The sequence below is a fragment of the Pristiophorus japonicus genome, chromosome 1 (genome assembly GCF_044704955.1).
Source record: "Pristiophorus japonicus isolate sPriJap1 chromosome 1, sPriJap1.hap1, whole genome shotgun sequence".
In the NCBI taxonomy this organism is placed as follows: domain Eukaryota; kingdom Metazoa; phylum Chordata; class Chondrichthyes; family Pristiophoridae; genus Pristiophorus; species Pristiophorus japonicus.
In genome coordinates, this window is record NC_091977.1 from 334247085 (window position 1) to 334270633 (window position 23549).

Consider the following 23549-nt stretch of genomic DNA (forward strand, 5'->3'; position numbering starts at 1 on the left):
CGGCATGCTCTCCTCCCTCCAGATGAGAGAAGTGAGGTCATGTATTCAAACCAACAGTGCCTCTCTGCCATACTTCAGTGCCTCAGCAGGGATTGCATCCGCTCCCGGAGCCTTGTTGTTCTTAAGCTGTCTTATAGCTTTTTCTACCTCGTGCAGTGTTGGGGTTTTACTGAGATGGTGGTGGGTAGCATGGTGGGACAGATAGTCGTTGAGGAAAAGGGTGGGTGGGACTGGTTTGCCACACGCTCTTTCCGCTGCCTGCGCTTGTTTTCTGCATGCTCTCGACGATGAGACTCAAGGTGCTCGGCACCCTCCTGGATGCACTTCTTTCACTTAAGGCGGTCTTTGGCCAGGGACTCCCAGGTGTCAGTGGGGATGTTGCACTTTATCAGGGAGGGTTTGAGGGTGCCCTTGTAACGTTTCCTCTGCTCACCTGGGGCTCGTTTGCCGTGAAGGAGTTCCGAGTAGAGCGCTTGCTTTGGGAGTCACGTGTCTGGCATGCGAACTATATGGCCGGCCCAGCGGAGCTGATCAAGTGTGGTCAGTGCTTCAATGCTGGGGATGTTGGCCTGGTCGAGGACGCTAATGTTGGTGCGTCTGTCCTCCCAGTGCCTTTCCTACATTACAACAGTGACTACACGTCAACAGTACTTCATTGGCTGTAAAGCACTCTGAGATGCCCAATGATCGTAAAAAGCGCTGTGGAAATGCAAGTCTTTCTATATCTGGTAAGGAACAGAATAAATACAGGGTGTGCGGGGAGCAGCATCCGCCCCCGCGGAGTCCCTGGACTGCTGAGCCGCTCAGCGCCATCAATTCACACTTCACTGGCGCCCCCTGGCGATTGCGCGCCTCCACAGCGGCCGCTTTCTTTCTGTGGGCATTGCGCGGCCCCGCGCTCCGGCTCAGCGCGCTGCGGTTCAGTGCGCGGCCCCGCGCCCCCTGTGATTACCGGTCGCCAGTTGGGGCGGAGCGATCGGAACATGCGATCCGCCTCCTGCGTGGTGATGCGGCGGCGTGACGCGACCAACGGCTGTCGGGCCTGTGATGGCGGCGAGCCCGGGGGTCTGGGTGCCGGTTCTCTATCGCACAGACTGAGCATCAATGCGGAGGGGTGGAGGCCCGCCGGGAGACGCGTGTCACGGCCAGTGAAATCTCTATGGGGGGGCGGGGGGGGAAAGTTGGTGATCCGTCTCGTACAAAGGTAGGCCTCGAGGCGGCCCTGGCAGCGGCCAGCGGACCGGGTTAGCGCGGCGGCCCGGGGGTGGGGAGAAAGGCAACTCGGCCCGGCTGGGAGCGGCCGGTCAGACCCCTCTACCCGGCTTGGCGCCCTGAGCCCTGTTGGGGAGGCGGCGGCCAGCCGAGCTGCACCGTGAGGTCGGGACGGGCGGTGGGAGCTTTGCCGCCGGCCCGGGGAGTTACTCCGCTTCACTCCCTGCGCGGCAGGAAGTTGTGGTTCAGCCATTTCCCGCAGAAAGGCCGTTTCTGACTCGCCTGAGATTGGGAGCTGGGCCTCGGGACATTGTGCCCGCCCGCCGCCGGCCCGTTCACGCTCGGAGGTTGTGAGCCTGCGTGTGGGGCAAACTGCAGACTCATTGAAATCTCGAGTCGGGACCGTTTCAAGGGCACGAAACCGTTTCCTGATAGAGAAAGTAAAGATAATTCACCGGTTTTTTTGTATACGAGAAAATCAGCAAAACTGTACAGTGTATTTGAAAAGAATACCGACTATAATCTAGCAACGTTCACGTTAAAATTGATCACTTTTTGCACATCAGTGAAGGGAAACTTTTTACTATGTTTACACTATATGCAGCAGCTTCGAAGCAGTAAGCTTGATTATGGTGTAAGAGCGGTGCTGTGAAGTGGAAACTGGCTAATTTAGCTTCAACCACAAATGCTGTGCCTTCCAGGAAATGGGTCTTGGTTTACGTGAAATAATATCCACCCTCTGCTCCCTTAAAAACGTAGGCCATTCAGCCCCTCCAGCCTGTTCTGCCATTTAATTAGATCGTTGCTGATCTGTATCTTAACTCTTTACCCACCTTGATTCTGTAACCCTTAATACCCTTGCCTAACAATCTATCATTTTGGTGAATCTGCACTGCACCCCCTCCTTCCTGAGGTGCGGTGCACAGACCTGAATGCAGTACTCCAGATGGGGTCTAACTAGAGCTCTGTACAGGTGTAACAGAACTTCCTTTGAATTAATCATTGTAATTCTCTACCCCAGAGAGCTGTGGTTGCTCAGTCGTTGAGTATATACAAAACAGCGATTGATAGATTTTTGGATATTAAGGGATATGGGGACCCTGTGGGAAGGTGGAGTTAAGATAGGAGATCAGCATGATCTTACTGAATGGCGGAGCAGGCTTGAAGGGCTGTATGGCCTACTCGCTCCTGTTATATTCCACCCTTTGTATTCCATTGACAGGCCAACATTCCATTAGCCTTTTTATTATTTTTTGTACCTGTCCACTAGCTTTTAGTGATTTCTGTATGTGGACTCATCTCTGCTCCTCCACAGTTCCTAGGTTTTCACCATTTAGAAAATATCTTTTTCTCAGGTCTGGAGTGGATGACCTCATACTTCACCACCTTGACCTCCATCTACCACAGTTTTGCCCCTTCACTTAATTTATCAATGTCCCTTTGCAACTTTCTGCACTACTGTGTCACGTAACTTGGTGCCGTCAACAAACTTAGATATACGGCTCTCCATTCTTTCCTCCAAGTCATTTATAAATATATTTAAAAGCTGAGGTCCCAATACAGATCCTTAAAGAAAGACTTGGATTTATATAGCGCCTTTCACGGCCACCAGACATCTCAAAGCGCTTTGCAGCCAATGAAGTACTTTTGGAGTGTAGTCACTGTTGTAATGTGCTTAACGCTGCAGCCAAGTTGCGCATAGCAAGCTCCCACAAACAGCAATGTGATAATGACCAGATAATCTGTTTTTGTTTTGTTGATGGATAAATATTGGCCAGGACACCGGGGATAATGCCCCTGCTCCTCTTTGAAATGATGCCATAGGATCTTTTACATCCACCGGAGGGGGCAAACGGGGCCTCGGTTTAATGTCTCATCCAAAAGACAGTGCAGCACTCCTTCAGCACTGCACTGGAGTGTCGGCCTAGATTTATGTGCTCAAGTTCCTGGAGTGGGATCTGAACCCATGACCACCTGACTCAGAGGCAAGTGTGCTACCCACTGAGCCACAGCTGACACTGTCAAAGATAGTAATGCTACCTATTATGTCCATGATCTGCATGAAGTCACTGAATGTGAATCTGACCATAAATAGCAGCCAAGTGATTGTTAAATGTCCCTAGGGACACTATTAGTCACTTCATGCCAATTTGAGTACATACCTATTATCCCTACACTCACTCCTGCCTCCTAACCAATTCCCTATCCAAGCCAATGGGTTATCCAATTGCATGCGCTCTCATTTTTGTTAACAATCTGTAATGTTGAACCTTGTCAAATACCTTCTGGAAATCCATATAACATCTATCGACATTTCTTATCGACGACATTTGTTACCTCATCAAAAATTCAACACTGATCAGTTTATATTTGTCCAAATGCTCAGTCACTTTGTCCCTCAGAAATGACGTTTGACTAATAGGCCCATAGTTTTAGTTTATCTCCTACCCTTAAATAGCAGAGTGGTATTAGCAGTTTTCTAATCCAAGGGGTGAATCAAGAGAGCTTTGGAAGATCATGACTAAAACACCAACAATTTTCTCTCCTACTTTTAATACCCTAGAATGGAAACTGTCAGATCCTGGGGATATATCTTACAGCATCAAGCAAGAAATAAGGGATGTGTGCAATAAAGGTACAGCAGTTATCATGGGAGGCTTTAATCTACATATTGATTGAGCTAACCAAACTGGTAGCAAAGCGGTGGAGGAGGATTTCCTGGAGTGTATTAGGGATGGTTTTCTAGACCAATATGTTGAGGAACCAACTAGAGAGCTGGCCATCCTAGACTGGGTGATGTGTAATGAGAAGGGACTAATTAGCAATCTTGTTGTGCGAGGCCCCTTGGGGAAGAGTGACCATAATATGGTAGAATTCTTTACTAAGATGGAGAGTGACACAGTTAATTCAGAAACTAGGGTCCTGAACTTAAGGAAAGGTAACTTCGATGGTATGAGGTGTGAATTGGCTAGAATAGACAGGCAAATGATGCTTAAAGGGTTGATGGTGGATAGGCAGTGGCAAACATTTAAAGATCACATGGATGAATTTCAACAATTGTACATCCCTATCTGGAGTAAAAGTAAAACGGGAAAGGTGGCTCAACCGTGCCTAGCAAGGGAAATTAAGGATAGTGTTAAATCCAAGGAAGCGGCATATAAATTGGCCAGAAAAGCAGCAAACCTGAGGACTGGGAGAAATTTAGAATTCAGCAGAGGAGGACTAAGGGTTTAATTAAGAGGGGGGAAAATAGAGTACGAGAGGAAGCTTGCCGGCAACATAAGAATTGACCGCAAAAGCTTCTATAGATATGTGAATAGAAAAAGATTAGTGAAGACAAACGTAGGTCCCTTACAGTCGGATTCAAGTGAATTTATAATGGGGAACAAAGAAATGGCAGACCAATTGAACAAATACTTTGGTTCTGCCTTCACGAAGGAAGACACGAATAACCTTCCGGATGTACTAGGGGACTGAGGGTCTAGTGAGAAGGAGGAATTGAAAGATATCCTTATTAGGCGGGAAATTGTGTTAGGGAAATTGATGGGATTGAAGGCCAATAAATCCCCGGGGCCTGATAGTCTGCATCCCAGAGTACTTAAGGAAGTGGCCCTAGAAATAATGATCATTTGTGATGCATTGGTGATCATTTTCCAACAGTCTATCGACTCTGGATCAGTTCCTATGTACTGGAGGGTAGCTAATGTAACACCTCTTTTTAAAAAAGGAGGGAGAGAGAAAACGGGTATTTATAGACCGGTTAGCCTGACATCAGTGTGAGGAAAATGTTGGAATCAATCATTAAGGATGAAATAGCAGTGTATTTGGAAAGCAGTGACAGGATCGGTCCAAGTCAGCATGGATTTATGAAAGGGAAATCCTGCTTGACGAATCTTCTGGAATTTTTTGAGGATGTAACTAGCAGAGTGGACAAGGGAGAACCAGTGGATGTGGTGTATTTGGACTTTCAAAAGGCTTTTGACAAGGTCCCACACGAGAGTGGTGAGCAAAATCAAAGCACATAGTATAGGGGGTAATGTACTGATGTGGATAGAGAACTGGTTGGCAGACAGGAAGCAGAGAGTCAGGATAAACGGGTCCTTTTCAGAATGGCAGGCAGTGACTAGTGGAGTGCCGCAGGGCTCAGTTCTGGGATCCCAGCTCTTTACAATATACATTTAATGATTTGGATGAAGGAATTGAGTGTAATATCTCCAAGTTTGCAGATGACACAAAACTGGGTGGTGGTGTGAGCTGTGAGGAGGACGCTAAGGCTGCAGGGTGACTTGGACAGGTTAGGTGAGTGGACAAATGCATGGCCGATGCAGTATAATGTGGATAAATGTGAGATGACTTTGGAGGCAAAAACACGAAGGCAGAATATTATCTGAATGGCGGCAGATTAGGAAAAGGGGAGGTGCAACGAGACCTGGGTGTCATGGTTCATCAGTCATTGAAAGTTGGCATGCAGGTACAGCAGGCGGTGAAGAAGGCAAATGCTAAGTTGGCCTTCATAGCTAGGGAATTTGAGTATCGGAGCAGGGAGGTCTTACTGCAGTTGTACAGGGCCTTGGTGAGGTCTCACCTGGAATATTGTGTTCAGTTTTGGTCTCCTAATCTGAGGAAGGACGTTCTTACTATTGAGGGAGTGCAGCGAAGGTTCACCAGACTGATTCCAGGGATGGCTGGACTGACATACGAGGAGAGACTGGATCAATTGGACCTTTATACACGAGTTTAGAAGGATGAGAGGGGATCTCATAGAAACGTATAAGATTGTGACAGGACTGGACAGGTTAGATGCGGGAAGAATGTTCCCAATGTTGGGGAAGTCCAGCACCAGGGGACACAGGATAAGGGGTAGGCCATTTAGGACTGAGATGAGGAGAAACTTCTTCACTCGGAGAGTTGTTAACCTGTGAAATTCCCTGCCGCAGAGAGTTGTTGATGCCAGTTCATTAGATATATTCAAGTGGGAGTTAGATATGGCCCTCACGGCTAAAGGGATCAAGGGGTATGGAGAGAAAGCAGGAAAGGGGTACTGAGGGAATGATCAGCCATGACCTTATTGAATGGTGGTGCAGGCTTGAAGGGGCCGAATGGCCGACTCCTGCACCTATTTTCTATGTTTCTATGTAATCTCATTTTCTCCATCAATTTTTTTTTACTTGTATTAAATCTAGTTAGTTCCCTTGATTTATTTTTAGATTTCCTTGTATCTGTGTTTTTTATCCTCATACTCTACTGTGAATACTGATACAAAGTAGTTATTTAGTAAGTCTGCCATTTCCTGATTTCCAATTACAATATCACCTGTGTCTATCTTTAAGGGGCCCACACGACTCTTAGCCACCCTCTTTCTCTTAGTATATTTGTAACAACCTTTGGTGCTGTCCTTTATCCCTCATAAGCTTTTTTTCAGATTCCCTTTTTGCAGCTTTAACTATTTACTTTGTATAACTTAGTCTCTCCAAGTCTGTGGGATCACTACTGTTCTTTGCATTTGCCCTTTCAGTTTTATACTACCTTTCACTTCCCTTGTTGACCAAGGTTGTTTAATTACACAAGCAGAGTTATTGACTTTTAAGGGTATATACAGGTCTTGTATTGTACCAGATACCTTTCTGAACACCTCCCACTGTTCATCTGTAGTTTTATCAGTTAATAGTTCTGCCCTGTCTACTGTGGTCAATTCCTGCCTCTTCGCTCCAAAGTTAACCTTACCTAAATTTAAAAGCTTGGTTCGTGACTCATCTTTCTCCCTCGCAAACCTAATATTGATTTCAATCATGTTATGGTCACTGTTAGCTCAGTGTTCCTTTACCGTTAGATTATTGATTAATTTAGGCTCATTACTAAATCCAAGATGGTCTGTTCTTTTGTTGGTTCAAGAACATAATTTTCCAGAAAACTGTCTCAACTGCACAAGAAATTGTCTGCCTTTGGGACTTGAATTCTGCTTCCACCAGTCTATGTGAAAATTAAAGTCTCCCATTCCATTATAACTACACTTTTTTTGCAACAAGCTTCTCTGATCTACGTGTTTATGTATCCTGCTACTTCACTGCTATCTGGAGGTTTGGAGTTTTGCATCCTTTTTTATTCCTCAATTCTACCCAGAGTTTCAGCTGCCTGCTCATCTTTATTGACGCCTTCTATTACTGTAAGTTATATGGTGAGCATCAATGTTTCCCTAAGCTGTGCAGTCGTGCAGCAATCCGGAGGTCCCGCGCAGGCTGCTCACAAGCTGGAAGAGACACCGCGTTTGCGTGGCGATGCAGCAAATTTAACAGGACTGCACATGGAAAAAAAAATTAGAGGGAACATTGCTGAGCACAAAGTTGTACTCAGCCCTCTTCTGAATGGTGATTTGATAATTACTTATCACTAGTCGAGAAAACTTTATAGTTTTAACAATAGTCCTCAAAGCAAAGTAAGTTGCTAATAAAGATAGGGCAAACAGCTAGCTATATGTTTACAGCATTTTCTAACATGTCATCCTTGAATGTTAGAGGTAGTTTCACCTCTATTACTATTGCTAAGCTTATTTTGGAGCAGAAAGCATAAAAGTATTTAAGTGAAGAATATAAAATTGAATCAAAAGCCTTTAATTAATTATAAATACCATACTTGCTATCTAATTATATGGGTGCATTATTGGGTCATTGTAACCAAGTTTGAGCTCTGGGCAGAGCAGTATTTTAAGCAGTGGAAAGTGCATCATAATACAAGTTGTTGCATGTTTTTCTACCCTCAGCATCCTTAGTTTTTTAAATCCATTTCCAGCATGTTAACATCCATACGCAAAGTATAAGTGTGTATTGCTCGTTTTCTAATTTTTTTATTGTGAAACATTAACTTTTGTACGCTGTTGGTTCTTGTGGTTCTCCAGCTTTGATTTTGAATCCTATTCCACACAGGTGAAGTTGAATGTTTGCTTCGTGCTTGAATTAGGTGACTGGAGAGGATAGCAAAGTCCCTTTGACTAATTCAGGCTCATTACTTGTCACTAAATCCAAGATGGATTTTTGCTGGCCAATATCTCCAACCTTACATTGCTGCAAGATGTACAATATGATCATGGATATAGATTCAGGAATATTCAAACTTTTTGTCTTGTCCTCGTGAAGGCTGCACAAAGTTTGTCAGAATTCTCAGCCATTTGCAGTTCCTAAGATTTGGATACAAACAGATCTTGGTGTTCTGATTTAGTATTTATCCACAAATAAAGCTACGTTATTAAGGATACACTCATTCTAAATCTCCAGGCTCATAAAGTCAAATGGCAAACCCAAGTAAGGAATACAAGATAAATCCACCGTTCCCAAGCTTCAACTGGGAGTTATGCTCGGTGAATGTGGGTCAGAGAATAGGGGTTATAGTGTTGATTCTCCTCTCTTCTCTCCTTTCCGCTCCGCCTCTCCCCCCGCCCTCATTCAAGTTTCACCAGCCTCTGTCCCCTCGTGTTCCTCCCTCGTATCAATGATGGCTTCATCCATTCATCATTCAACCCTGTGTACTATTTTGGCTGATCCCACTCAAAATCCCTTTCAACATATGAATCACTACGTCTTGGTCTTCATTTCATGGAGGCAGCTAACATAAAAGGGAATTGAACTATAGACATATAAATATTAAACATGTTGTAAGAAGGGTGGGGCCGATTATGGATCAAAAAAGAAACATGCGCATGGAGGCAGAGGGCATGGCGGAGGTACTAAATGAGTACTTTGCAACTGTCTTTACTAAAGAAGATTCTGCTGAAGTCATAGTGAAATGTAAGGTAGTTGAGATACTGGATGGGATTAAAAATTGATAGAGCGGAGGTACTAGAAAGGCTGGCTGTACTTAAAAGTAGATAAGTCACCAGGACCAGATGGGGTGCATCATAGGATGCTCAAGAAGTAAAGTTGGAAATTGCAGAGGTACTGACCATAATCTTCCGATCCTCCTTGGAAAAGGGGGTGGTGCCAGAGGACTGGAGAATTGCAAATGTTACACCCTTGTTCAAAAAAAAAGGTGTAAGGATAAACCCAGTGAATACAGGCCAATCAGTTTAACCTTGGTAGTGGGGAAGCTTTTAGAAACGATAATCCGGGACAAAATTAACACTTGGGCAAGTGTGCATTAATTAAGGAAAGCCAGCATGGATTTGTTGTACGAAAATCTTGTTTGACTTGATGGAGTTTTTTGATGAGGTAACCGAGAGAGTTGATGAGGTTGATGTGGTGTAGATGGACTTCCAAAAGGCGTTTAATAAAGTGCCACATCATAGACTTACCAGCAAAGTTGAAACCCATGGAATAAAAGGGACAGTGGCAGCATGGATACGAAATTGACAGGAAACAGAGTCGTGGTGAACGGTTGTTTATCGGACTGGAGGAAGGTACACAGTGGTGTTCCCAGGGGTCAGTACTAGGACCACTGCTTTCCTTGATGTATATTAATGACTTGGACTTTGGTGTACAGAGCACAATTTCAAAATTTACAAATGACACAAAACTTGGAAGTATCATTAACAGTGAGGAGGGTAGTGATAGACTTCAAGAGGACATAGACAGGTTGGTGGAATGGACGGACACGTGGCAGATGAAATTTAAAGCAGAAAAGTGTGAAGTGATGCATTTTGGTAGGACGAAAGAGGAGAAGCAATATAAATTAAAGACTACAATTCTAAAGTGAGTGCATGAGCAGAGAGACCTGGGGGTATATGTGCACAAATCGTTGAAGGTGGCAGGACAGGTTGAGAAAGTGACTGTAAAAGAAAAAGCATACTGGATCCTGGGCTCCATACATAGAGGCATAGAATGCAAAAGCAAGGAAGTTATGATGAACCTTTATAAAACACTGGTTTGGCCTCAACTGGAGTAGTGTGTCCAATTCTGGGCTTTAGGAGGATATGAAGGCCTGAGAGAGGGTGCAGAAAAGAGTGGTTCCAGGGATGAGGGACTTCAGTTACCTGGATAGACTGGAGAAACTGGGGTTGTTCCCATTAGAGCGGAGGAGATTTGATAGAGGTGTTCAAAATCATTAGGGGTTTAGACAGAATAGATAGAGATAAATTATTCCCATTGGCAGAAGGGTCGCGAACTAGAAGAGAGAGATTTAAGGTGATTGGCAGAAGAATCAAAGGCAACATGGGGAATAATTCTTTTACGCGGCAAGTGATTATGATCTGGAATGCACTGCCTGAATGGGTGGTGGAGGCAGATTCAATCGTGGCTTTCAAAAGGGAATTGGATAAGTATCTGAAGGAAAAACATTTGCAGGGAAAGAGCGGGGGAGTGGGCCTAGCTGAAGTGCTCTTGCAGAGAGTCGGCACAGTATTGACAGGCCGAATGGCTTCCTCCTGTGCTGCAATCATTCTATGATTCTAACGTCTTTGCAGTTTCTTGTCTCTTGCAAGGCTAATAAAGTTCCCATCTCTTCCCTTGGCTCCATGCTTTCTTCTTCATCTCTCAACATTCTTCACATTGTCATTTTCCTCTGGCCTCAAATGAAAGCCCTAAATTTCCTTCATTACTTCAGCTACCACCAAGAAGCTCAGCTTTTATGCCAAGCACTTTTATGCACAACTCATTTGAATACTACTGATACGAGAGATTCTATTAACACCCGTCTTGCACTTCTAGACAGAATGAGAAAAGGCTGAGATTAAAAACTATTTGGACTAATGCGTGTGGTATTTGACTTTCAAGGGGTGCAGAACTTGTTGCTTGACCATCTGTGCTGGTCTTATGAGTTAAGAATATTCATCGTCAGTGATTGATCTCTCTCTTAATCCTTAGTTTAATTCTGGTTATGATCCTTGTCTTGCCTCAATAACCTCTACCTAGATTGGCTATACTACTAAATTGCTGTTTTTCAGCTCGGTAGTGACGATGCAGGGAACAGCACCAGCCCTTATACATGGCCGCCTTCGACCTTACAAAGGCTTTTGACCCTGTCAACCGCGACAGCCTATGGAGCATCCTCCTCCGTTTCGGATGATCCCAAAAGTTCGTTACCATCTTCCACCTGCTCCATGACGACATGCAGGCCGTGATCCTTACCAACGGATCCATTACAGACCCAATCCACGTCCGGACCGGGGTCAAACAGAACTGTCATTGCCCCAACCCTCTTCTCAATCTTCGCTGCCATGCTCCACCTCACAGTCAACAAGCTCCCCTTTGGAATGGAATTAAACTACAGAACCAGTGGGAACCTGTTCAACCTTAGTCGACTCCAGGCCAAGTCCAAGACCACCCGAATGTCTGTCGTGGAGCTATAGTACACGGACGACGTCTGCGCACACGCAGAGGCTGAACTCCAAGTCATAGTCAACGTATTTACCGAGGTGTACGAAAGCATAGGCCTTACGCTAAACATCCGTAAGACAAAGGTCCTCCACCAGCCTGTCCTCGCCGCACAGCACTGCTCTCCAGTCATCAAGATCCACGGCGCTGCCCTGGACAACGTGGACCATTTCCCATATTTCGGCAGCCTCTTATCAACAAGAACAGACATTGACGACGAGATTCAACACCGCCTCCAGTGCGCCAGCGCAGCCTTCGACCGCCTCAGGAAAAGTGTTTTTGAAGACCAGGCCCTCAAATCCACCACCAAGCTCATGGTCCAAAGGACTGTAGTAATACCTGCCGTCCTGTATGGCTGAGACATGGACCATGTACAGTAGACACCAAGTCGCTGGAGAAATACCACAAATGATGTCTCTGCAAGATCCTACAAATCCCCTGGGAGCACAGACACACCAATGTTGGCGTCCTCGGCCAGGCCAACATCCCCAGCATTGAAGCACTGACCACACTTGATCAACTCTGCTGGGCAGGCCACATTGTCAGCATGCCAGATACGAGACTCCCAAAGCAAGCGCTCTACTCGGAACTCCTTCACGGTAAAGGAGCCAAAAGTGGGCAGAGGAAACGTTGCAAGGACCCCCTCAAAGCCTTCCTGATTAAGTGCAACATCCCCAGATGCACTTCCTCCATTTAGGGCGGTCTTTGACCAGGGACGCCCAAATGTCTGTCGTTTCGAGGGCTGCGCCGTGGATCTTGATGACTGGGGGCAGTGCTGTGCGGCGAGGACAGGCTGGTGGAGGACCTTTGTCTTACGGATGTTTAGCATAAGGCCCATGCTTTCATACACCTCGGTAAATATGTTGACTATGACTTGGAGTTCAGCCTCTGCGTGTGCGCAGACGTCGTCCGTGTACTGTAGCTCCACGACAGACTCCTGGGAGTCCCTGGTCAAAGACTGCCTTAAATGGAGGAAGTGCATCCGGGAGGGCGCTGAGCACCTCTAGTCTCATCGCCGAGAGCACGCAGAAATCAAGCGCAGGCGGCGGAAAGAGCGTGCGGCAAACCAGTTGCACCGACATCTTCCCTCGACAACTATCTGTTCCACCTGTGACAGGGACTGTGGTTCTCGTATTGGACTGTTCAGCCACCTAAGGACTCATTTTTAGAGTGGAAGCAAGTCCGAGGGACTGCCTATGATGATGATGATGAGTGATGATGGGGCCGAATTAATTCACTCCATAGTATCCGGTGTGGCTCAATGGGTAGCACTCTTGCCTCCTGAGTCAGAAGTGGGTTTAAGCCCCGTGCTAGGGACTTGAGCACAAAAGTCTAGGCTGACACTCCAGTGCAGTGCTGAGGGAGCGCTGCACTGTTGGAGGTGCTGTTTTTCAGATGAGACATTAAACAGAGATCCCGTCTGCTCTCTCAGGTGGACGTAAAAAATTCCATGACACTATTTTGAAGAAGAGCAGGGGAGTTATCCATGGTGTCCTGTCCAATATTTATCCCTCAACAACAAAAAAAAATTATCTAGTCATTATCACATTGCTGTTTGTGGGAGCTTGCTGTGTGCAAATTGGCTGCCACATTTCTGACATTACGACAGTGACTGCACTTCAAAAGTACTTCAATGGCTGTAAAGTGCTTTGCCACGTGTGGTGGTCATGAAAGACGCTATATAAATCCAAGTCTTTTCTTTCCTTGTTGTCAGTTCTGAACTAGCTTGACCACTTTAGTCATCTGTGACCAGTCACTCTTGACATTGTGCATCCAGCGTTTCCTTGGTATTCTTCAGCTTGCTTCATCTAGGTCATGAAAGGTATTCTAGCTGACTTCATTCAGGAAACGTGCCCAAACCATCGCAGTCATCTTTCTTGGATCTTCTGTATAAATGTTCCTTGTCCAAGGTGTTCTTATTACATAATTCTTGATTCTTTGCACCCTGCATCCCAGTATTCATCTCAACCAACTCAGCTCTGCTGTTAGTATCATTTGCTCTTAACTTTTCTCATGTTCCAGCTCTCGGATCCGTATAATAATATGGGCATAACTATCGCTTCATAAACTCTTGCCTTTGTTTTTACCAAAATATTTTTAACCTTCCATATCCTGCTTAATGTTCCAAAATCAGCAGAAGCCAGTCCAATCCTTCTTTTGATGTCTTCTTCACAACACACAATCTCTGACACTAACCCACCTAGGTACAAACGTTTCTAAACTGCATACATTGACTATACCTTGGGATTTTTTTTTACACAAGTGTAGGATCCCACTGATTCTCCACAGCTTTATCAGAGCTCATGAACTGATGCCTATTGGAATATCCTGAAAGAATGTAGTTGGTGTATTGCATTTTTTAGTAGATTAGGTACTGCTGGTGTTTGAGTTATCCTTCTTCACACTGCTAGATATTTTTCTATAATTCTTCTAATCTGGTTTCACAGTACTATCTTTTTTTTAAAGACCAAGACAAACTGATGGACCAAAATTACTCAAAAGGGTGCCAGCCTTGGCTCAGTGGTAAGTACTCTTTGCCTCTGAGTCAGAAAGTTGTGGCTTCAAGCCCCACTTCTGAGACTTGAGCCCATAATCTAAACTGATGTTTCACTGCACTGTGTGAGGTGCCGGATGAGACACTGAATCAAGATCCCCATCTCAAGACAGTAGCCATGGTGAGAGATGGAATTGGTGGCTGGAAAATTGAGCTTGTGGTAGTGACTGAAGACGATGGCTTTGGTTTTCCCCATATTTAATTGGAAAAAATTTCTGTTCACCCAGTACTGGATGTTAGACAAGCAACTTGATAAATCCAAGGCAGTGGAGAGGTCAAGAGAGGTGGTGCTGATGTAGAGCTAAGTGTCGTCAGCTTAGTTGTGGAACCTGATGTGTTTTCGGATGATGTCGCTAAGGGGCAGCATGAGAAATAGGAGGGTGCCAAGGATAGATCCTTGGATTCCAAAGGTAATGCTGTGTGAGTGGGAAGAGAAGCCATTGCAGGTGATTCTCTGGCTAGGACTAGATAGTTAAAATAGAACCAGGCGAGGGCAGCCCCACCCAGCTGGACAATGGAGGAGAGACGTTGGTGTGGTCAACTATCAAAGGCTGAAGACTGGTGGAGAGGATGAGGAGGAATAGCTTACCATGGTCAGTGTCATATAGGATGTCACTACTACAAGTAGCCTCCCGAATTGCCTCACCTTGTATATTACGTGAACCTGATGTAGTAGTTATAAGTTGTCTAATTAGGAAAATTATTTTGATCTTCATCTTTGCCAATGGGTTATTTTGGTAGTTGAATATTCTGTTTGTGATTGAAACATAGCATCAGATACTTGGCAATCTTAAACCAGCAGAAGATGGTTGACAAATCCGCCAGTGAAATTGTGCTTTACTGGTCTGAGAATTTCAACAAGAAATTGCATTTATATCGCGCCATTAATGCAGGAAAACATCCCAAGGTGCTTCATGGGAGCGTAATGAGACAAAAATTAACACTGAGCCAAAGGAGGAGACATTAGGACAGGTAACTAAAAGCTACATCAAAGAAGTAAACCCATGCCACAGATGTGACCACATCTGGAGTTCTAGGCACTCATCTTTAGCAAGGATATATTGGCCTTCGAAGGACTGCAGTGCAGATTTACTGGAATGTTACCAGAGCACCAAGGATTATTTTGAGGAGAGATTATATATGCTTGTATTCCCTGGAATATAGATGGTTAAGGGGGTGATTTGATTGAGGTTTTTAGGATTTTGAAAGGAATTGATAGGGTAAGTAGGGAGATATTTTCCTGCTGGTGGTTGAGTCTAAGACAAGGGGAACATGAACTTAAAATCAGAGCCAGGCCATTCAGAAGTTAGCAAACACCTCTTCACGCAAAGGGTGGTGGAAGTGTGGAACTCTCCCACTAAAAGCAGTAGGTGCAAGCTCAATTAATCATTTTAAATATGAGATTGATAGATTTATGCTAGACACTGGTATTAAATGATGTGGAGCCAAGGCAGGTGGATGGAGTTAAGGTACAGATCAGCCATGATCTCATAGAATGGCAGAACAGGCTCGTAGGGCTGAATGGCCTACTCTCCTGTTCCCATGAAAGGGCAATGTGTTAATCCAGTGTGTTCCTAGTCCTTTGTATGAAATATTTCATATAATTTGACCTGTCAAGTATTGTGGAAACTTGTGCAACTAAGTTGCACTTACATAGCACATTTCATGTCCTCGGGACATCCCAAACCAATGAAATGCCTTTTGATGTATCGTCATTGTTTTAATGTAGGCAAACGTGACATCCAATTTTCACACAGCAGGATTACATAAACAGCAACAGTTGATCTGTTTTTGTGGTGTCGATTGAAGGATCAATGTTGGCCAGGATATCTGGAGAACTCTACAGCTCTTTTGAATAGTGCCATAGGATGTATTACATCCACCTAAGCGAAGGTGGGATTCTGTTTAACGTCTCGTTCGAAAGTACTCCCTCAGAACTGCATTGAAATGTCCCTGGATTTACTTGCTCAGGTCTCTGGAGTGTGACTTAAGCCTAGGATCTTTTGACTTAGATAAGAGTGTTACCACTAAGCCAGGGTTACATTTATCAAGCCAAATTTCTAACTGCAGCATTTTGTACAGTACCTGAAGACAGTGATGGAAAGCCACTTGCTGTATTTTATCTAACATTTTAGCTAAAATGATCCCATTTATGTTGTATTCAGCTGCACAGGTACACAAGTGGAAAATATGTTTGTATTAACTCTTAGAAATTTGAGATTTTTCTTTCAACTTTCAGTTTTTCTTCACCAGTTCCCTTTTCACTCATGAGTGCAAGCTGGTGGTATTGGGAACGTAGTCTGCATTTGAAAAATATGATCATGGAAGAAAACTTTATTTTTTTAAAAAAAGGAATGGAGGAGGCAAAAGGAATGCTATTCACAGGCCTAAAATCCCACAGTCCAAGGTTCTGGACCTAGTACAATTAAGGTCACATCAACAGAAAATAAGTAGAATGATGTATGTAGAGACAGAAGTGTGGGGGCTGCTTGTCGTCTCAGTTTTTTACCTAATTTTTCACAAAGTTATGGATGTAAATCTGAAATAGCGAGTAGCTTATAATAAAGGGGGAGGATAGAGAGCTCGAGTGATTGAGAAAGGCATTGATCACTTTTCAAAAGTGCTTTTAAAAAGCTCTATACAATATAACTGGATCTGTGTTTGGAATAGTATTCAGGTCTTGGATTACTAACACAAATATGGCAAAGAATTGAGAACTAAATGTGTTCCTTTTTCAAAATAGTCTTTCAGTTCTCTGGCAATTTATAATAGTCTGCATTTTGCTAGACTAATCCTAGAGGCTCCCTGAGGTCACTAAGGTTCCGTTCCCTCTCAGCACACTACTATTGCTTGTATACTTTGCAAATTGTGCAGTGATTACAGTTTTACTTTGTGTAGCTGACAATTGGCCTGGATTTTGCTCTCAGCCGCGAAGGACGGGCACTCGCCGCTCACCTCGCTGACAGTTGCCCACAGACCTTTGCGGGCTTGTTAGCGGAGGTTTCCTCTAATGCAATGTCTTTTCCAGCATGGTACCTTCTGCAGGGGATCTATGCTGTGTGTGAGTGGGTTAAGAAACAACGAGGCTCTTCAACCAATCAGATTGAAGAATCCTCACTGAGACACGCAGGGCTAGATTTTCGGTTGTCGGTGAAAACGGTAATTTTACGGCAAAAATACCATTTTCGCTGTGCTACCGTTTTAGGACTAAATTTCGATCTTTACGTCTGGTAAAGTCGGCATTGCACGAGGATTTGTGGTGCAAACCGCGAGTTTCGGCAATTTTAGTCCGAAGCCAGTAGTGCTGCGAGAGAGGCCGGGGGGTGGAGGGATGGGGGGGGGCGACAAAAACGCACATTCACAAAATCCTTGCCTACTAAATAAAAATAATTTTAAAATAGAAACTTTAATTTACCTTTTTTGCAGGTCTTCATACTTATAGCTGCTGGCAGGGCCGCACCGACAGGTTTGACCCTGTCGGTATTCTGGGTGTGGCGGAGACTGCCGAAAGTATGACGGTAACGCAATCCACGGCGTTTCACGTTGGCGCACCTCTCCTCGGTGGTATGTGGAAGCGCCGCCGCTAAAAGGTGCCCAAAGATCCCGCCGACCGGGTTTTCGCTGCGGTGGGTTAAATCGCTGTGAGAACCCAGCCTCAATAAAGTCGGCTAAAATCTAGCCTGCCGAGTCCAAACCAGGAGATATAAAGCACAAAATATAAATTAGATTTAAGTCATGTACAGAAAGCAAAATAAAGATTGGGAAATACAGATGAGGGGGAGAGAGAAAGAGAAAAGAGACAGAGTACAGCAAATTCACGCCGTTGCAGTCATTTCAAAGTGAAGTCTTATTGGCATGGACTGTAACAGCACACACTGGAGGAGCAGTTTGACAGCAAAATTTGGATTTCCACATTTAGCTGCGCATGTGCATACTTCAGAAGTTGATATCGGATTTCCTCCATTAGGAACGGTGAGTGCCGATAGCCTCACTGTTATCATTGCAAATTCTGGGCCATTGTCTTTCAGCAATTAGGCCTGGGGTTGCCGGCTTTGCCAGTGTTTGCATAGGGTTTCCCACAGAAAAGTTTGAAAACCACTGATACAGAATAGTGGCATGGCAGATGTGATCTGTTGGTGTGGAGCAAAGCTGCATAGATATTAATACTAATACAAAAGCAAAATATTGCAGATGCTGGAATCTGAAATAAAAACAGAAAATGCTGGACATACAGTATCTGTGGAGAGAAACAGAGTTACTGTTGATGGGTGGGAGTGATCAGAATACAAATCTCATTTTTGCAGTTCATAGGGCCCAAGTTTCCACACGATAAAAAATGGGCGCCCCTCCGAGCTGGGTGCCCATTTTTCGCGCCGAAAACGGCGCCGGAAAAAAAACACGCGATTCTGGAGCGCCCTGCAGCTCCATGTCTGCTTGGCGCGGCGCCCAGGGGGCGGAGCCTACCACTCGCACCAATTTTGTAAGTGGGAGGGGGCGGGTACCATTTAAATTAGTTTTTTTCCTGCCGGCAACCCTGCACGTTGGAGCGTTCGCGCACGCGCAGTGTGAAGGAAACATTGGCACTCGGCTATTTTTGAACATTTTTTAATAAAAGCACATTGCCATCAGCACTGAGGCTTCTTGCAGCAGTGAGAAGGCTGCAGGAAGCCTCAAAGTTGAGGCAGCCGTTTCCCTCCCCACCCCACCCCCACCCCCACCCCACCCCACCCCCGCTCGCCGTCGGGAACGGCTTCCTCCTCCCCCCCTCGCGGGAATGAACGGCTGCCTCTTCCCCCCCCCCCCCCCCCCCCCCCGCAGGGACGAACGGCTGCCTCCTTCCGCCCCCCCCGGCGGGAACGAATGGTTGCCTCAATTCTCCCTGGTTGAAGCACTTTCACACAGGTAGGAAGATGGTTTATTTAATCTTTTCTTTGCTTATAAATGTTTATTCAGGTTGGATTTATTTGTATAATATTTGTATAAGTATAAATAAGGATTTATTATAGAATTTAATGACTTCCCTTCCCCCCCCCCCCCCCCCTCCCACCCCACCTCGTTCTGGATGCCTAATTTGTAACCTGCGCCTGATTTTTTAATGTGTAGACAAGGTTTTTTCAGTTCTACAAAAATCTTCACTTGCTCCATTCTAAGTTAGTTTGGAGTACGTTTTCAATGTGGAAACTTTGAAATCAGGCGTCAGTGGCCGGACACGCCCCCTTTTAAAGAAAAAATTCTGTTCCAAAGTGAAACTGTTCTAACTGACTAGAACTACAGAAAAAAAATGTGGAGAATTGCGATTTCTAAGATAGTTCGTTCTCTACCAGTTGCTCCTAAAAATCAGGCGCAAATCATGTGGCAACTTGGGCCCATAGTATCTGATGCAATTATTTTCTTTCAATCAGTCCCACCCAGCTTATATTCTCTTCTTCAGAATTATACCATGTCCTGTGATTTGCATCACTGTTAGTGTTATTTCAGCACCCTTTTTACCTCATTGGCATAGTTTCTATTTTGATACCGACATGTACTATCTGTGTAAAGTAAAAGTCTTGCATCTATCGAGTGTCCGTTGCATCACACTTTACAAAAGGTATGCATCTGAAAGTGTGAGCATTTATACCTCAAAAATGTCGTGCCTCTAATACATCGCACATCTGAAGGATACAATCTTGTGATTGGCTTAAATAACAGCTTATCCATCTAGTTACCAATCACGTATCGGATGCCAAAATGTGAGTATCAAAAAGTACCAATGATTGAATAACCAGAAGAAAATGGAGAGGTTAAATCCCTCAGTCACAAGGCAGTATGTACCACGAAACCAACCAAACAAATTGCTCCAATTAACTTTCCACATGGTTTTAGCTGCTTCATTCAGATCAATGTAAACACCTATAAGTAACATTTAGAAATAACTTGTATTTATATTGAGCCTTACAAATCCTTGGCTTGTCCTGGACATTAAGGGATATGGATCAAATGGAGTTGAGGTGCAGATCAGCCATGAATGGCGGAACAGGCTCGAGGGCTGAATGTCATTCTTGTGTTCCTAATTTCCTATGTTCCTAAATGTGTTTTTAAGTTTCAGTTTATGCACCAGCATTGTATGTTTTGGCTGGGGGGAAAAGATGATGGAATTATACCATGTATGATGTGATGGCAACATGTTTAAGAATGCAATATAATTTTAGCTCTTAATATATTGAGCAATTAAAGATCTGATTTCCTCTTCTGTAATATGAAGACATTCACAGATTATTTATCTGTGTTGAATTCTGCATGTTTAGAATTCCTAAAAGAAATGTGACCGCAAATCCACTGCCTGTATTTGTCCAATTAAAGAATTGTAAGATATCATCTGGGTAGGTTCAGTTTAGGAAACATTGATAGGCAAATCATCAAATTTGTGCAATGACACGTGATCGAATATTTGCATGAATTGCTTAGGTTTCTGAATAATTTAAGGTGATAAAGGTTTGGATCTTGCATCAGTACCTTGACGGGCATAAAATGAAGCCTTTCAGACCACTGGAATTCAAAACAATTGCCTCTTACTCATATATTTAACAATTCACTCTAATTACTGTGAAGAATTTAAATTAAATGATTGATTGCAATAGGAAAAGTTCTGTCACAATTAGAGTAGTTTTTGAACATGGGTAAGTTGTAATCAAATGATCATGGCATAAAAGAATGAGTGTACCTAATTCAAAGTTATACTTCAGATGCAGCTAGACATGTACGATGTGCCTGCAAGTCCTATACAGCACCAGTTATGTAGTTATTTTTCTCTCCAAACTGTTTACATCAACAACAACTAGTATTTATATAGTGCCTTTAACGTAGTAAAATGTCCCAAGGCGCTTCACGGGAGTATATTACAAGACAAAATTTGACACCGAGCCACATAAGGAGAAATTAGGGCAAAAGCAAAAAGCTTGACCAAAGAGGTAGTTTTCAAGGAGCATCTTAGAGGTGGAGAGGTTTAGGCAGGGTATTCCAGGGCTTGGGGTCCAGGCAGCAGAAGGCGTGGCCACCAATGGTTGAGCAATTTATAATTGGATGCTCGAGGGCAGAATTAGAGGAGTGCGAATATATATGGGGGGGGAGGGAAAAGAGAGTAGGGGTGGTGCTGAAGGAGATTAGAAATAGGGAGGGGTGAGGCCATGGAGGGATTTGAAAATGAAGATGAGAATTTTGAAATTGAAATGTGTAACCGGGAGTCAATGTAGGTTAGCGAACCCAGGGGTGAAGGATGAACAGGACTTGGTGTGAGTTAGGACACAGGTAGCCCAGTTTTGAATGACCAAGTTTATGTAGGATAGAATGTGGGAGATCAGCCAGGAGTGTGTTGGAATTGTCAAGTCTAGACTTAACATGTGATGTCTGATATCACGGTGGCTGGATTTTATGTCAACATTTCATTTTTTGTTAATTTCTTACAATTTAAATCTATTGCTTTAAGTTTAAACAATGTTTTGTGATATTTTCCAAGTGTATAAATTATTTGAAGGATACCGTAAAAAGTCTTCTGTTTCAGCCGTGGCCAATGCATTGCAAGCCCCTCGGCAAGCAGGCTTTCGAAGAATAGCAGAACAATTCAGTGCCCTGTACAAAATGGCAATAACATTTTGTTTATAACCTCTTGGAGATTGTGTTCCTGTTGAATAACAACTCTCTGCATTTTAAGTGACAGATCCATTCAGTATTTCTTACTTATAGATCTTGTGTTCCAGGAATTTTGTTCACTTAAAATGTGAGTAATGCATTGTATTTTTAAGCAGAGTAGCAGTGAACAAAAAACACTACAAATTTATTTTTGATGGTAATGCTGCTTGTAAACAAATTCCATATTTTAAAATATTGAGTCAAATATTCCAAGTCTTCTATGTTTAATTTGCATAATGTATAAACTTTACAGCTGTTTGAAGATTAACTGACCAAGGTGTATACTGGGCCACATAATCAGTCTCTAATCTTTGTTTACTTTTTATTCCAGGCACTGATGCTGTCTAGCACCGGGATCACTTGTGTGCCCACAACATCTATGCTACCTCAAAGTTAGTCATGTACTGTGACGCAGTTTGTCTCAACGGAAATGCTGCAACTCGCCACAAAAATCATTTGGAGAAGAGAATTTGATATGATTGTATGAAATGACCCAGGGCTATTTCAAAATCTGGAATATTCTGCTGTCAAGTCTATTAGGATCATTTTACAGCTTCCAACAGTAATATATAAAATCAGTGCTCATTGCTTCTTTTAAGCAAAATAACAGTTTTTGAGCTGTGTTGCAGAGCTTTCATCAAATTGGGTGGAGGTTCTCATTGATGGAATGCAATCATGTCCAATAAGGAAGAGAGGCAGATCAATACTGAATATGCTGTATCTTTGTTGGAGCAGCTTAAATGTTTCTATGACCAGCAGCTGCTGACTGACATTGTTTTAATCGCAGAGAGCACTGAATTCCCGTGCCATAAGATGGTTCTTGCTACGTGTAGCTCCTATTTCAGGTAAATTGCGGTGTTTGTATTTTCTCACCATCTAGTTTTTTTAAAGAAATTAATGGAGAGTTTTATCCAATTTCAAGCTAATTTTGAATTGGGTTGTGTATTTTATTTTTAAATAACTATCTGACTTCTACTTTATATGCTTACAAAAAAAAGAGGACTTGGTCTGGCATCCTCAGCCTTGGTGCTGTATGAACCTGGCACTGGTGCAATTACAGCCATTGCCCTGGATTCAGAACATCTCCACAGCTGTCAGTAGCGATGAAGTTCAAAATGGAGATGACTCATTCACTGTAATCAGATACCCTTGTGTATCCTGACAATCCAACAGAAGTTAGGTTGTTGGGATTAGGTGGTTTTATTCAAGGAAGCTAAATTGAAGTTGTTGATTGCTTGTCAATTTGCTGGAACAAAAGATTTGCCTATGCCCTTGCTCTGTTCCTTGCATATTATTTTGACCATTTCACCGTAACCCATCGTGTCTATAAACTGGATCTACCAATTGTGCCTCTTGTGGCATAATGCTTACACAAGGCTTCAATTCTTGGTATAGCACTTGAGAGGGCAGGCTTGCTCAAACAAAGTTTTTATACTCCGTGGTTGAAACGTTCATAGTTTCTGGTGTCAGCCTTGGCTCTCGCCTTTGAGTCAGATGACCATAGATTCCAAGCCCATTCCAAGGCTTGAGCCCATAATCCAGGCTGATATTTTAATGTAGTACTGAGGGAGTGCTGCACTGTCGGTGTCTTTCAGATTAGATATCAAAATGAGGCTCTTTTGGCCCCCACAGAGAGTAGAAACATAGAAATTTACAGCGCAGAAGGAGGCCATTTCGGCCCATCGTGTCCGTGCTGGCTGACAGAGCTGCACTTGGTCAGCAGCCCTGAAGGTTACATATAAACCTATGAACAATGAGGGAAAGACAAAGTGCACCCAGCCCAAACAGTCCGCGTCACAACTGCGACACCCCTTATA

At 43.8% G+C, this 23549-nt stretch overlaps 1 protein-coding gene across 2 annotated transcripts in view; it reads left to right on the forward strand.

Annotated features, from left to right (window-relative positions):
* The first annotated feature begins 1038 nt into the window (after window positions 1-1038).
* The window catches only part of kbtbd2 (kelch repeat and BTB (POZ) domain containing 2), a 40184-nt gene continuing 17673 nt past the window's right edge, over window positions 1039-23549 (forward strand). The window contains exons 1-2 of one of the 2 annotated variants that reach the window (XM_070889385.1): window positions 1039-1204; window positions 22064-22577. In XM_070889385.1, the coding sequence (XP_070745486.1) occupies window positions 22408-22577 (170 nt within the window). In that variant the 5' untranslated portion in view covers window positions 1039-1204; window positions 22064-22407. Of the gene's footprint in view, window positions 1205-14012; window positions 14034-22063; window positions 22578-23549 lie in introns of those variants that run through there. The other variant, XM_070889392.1, reaches the window with a different exon arrangement.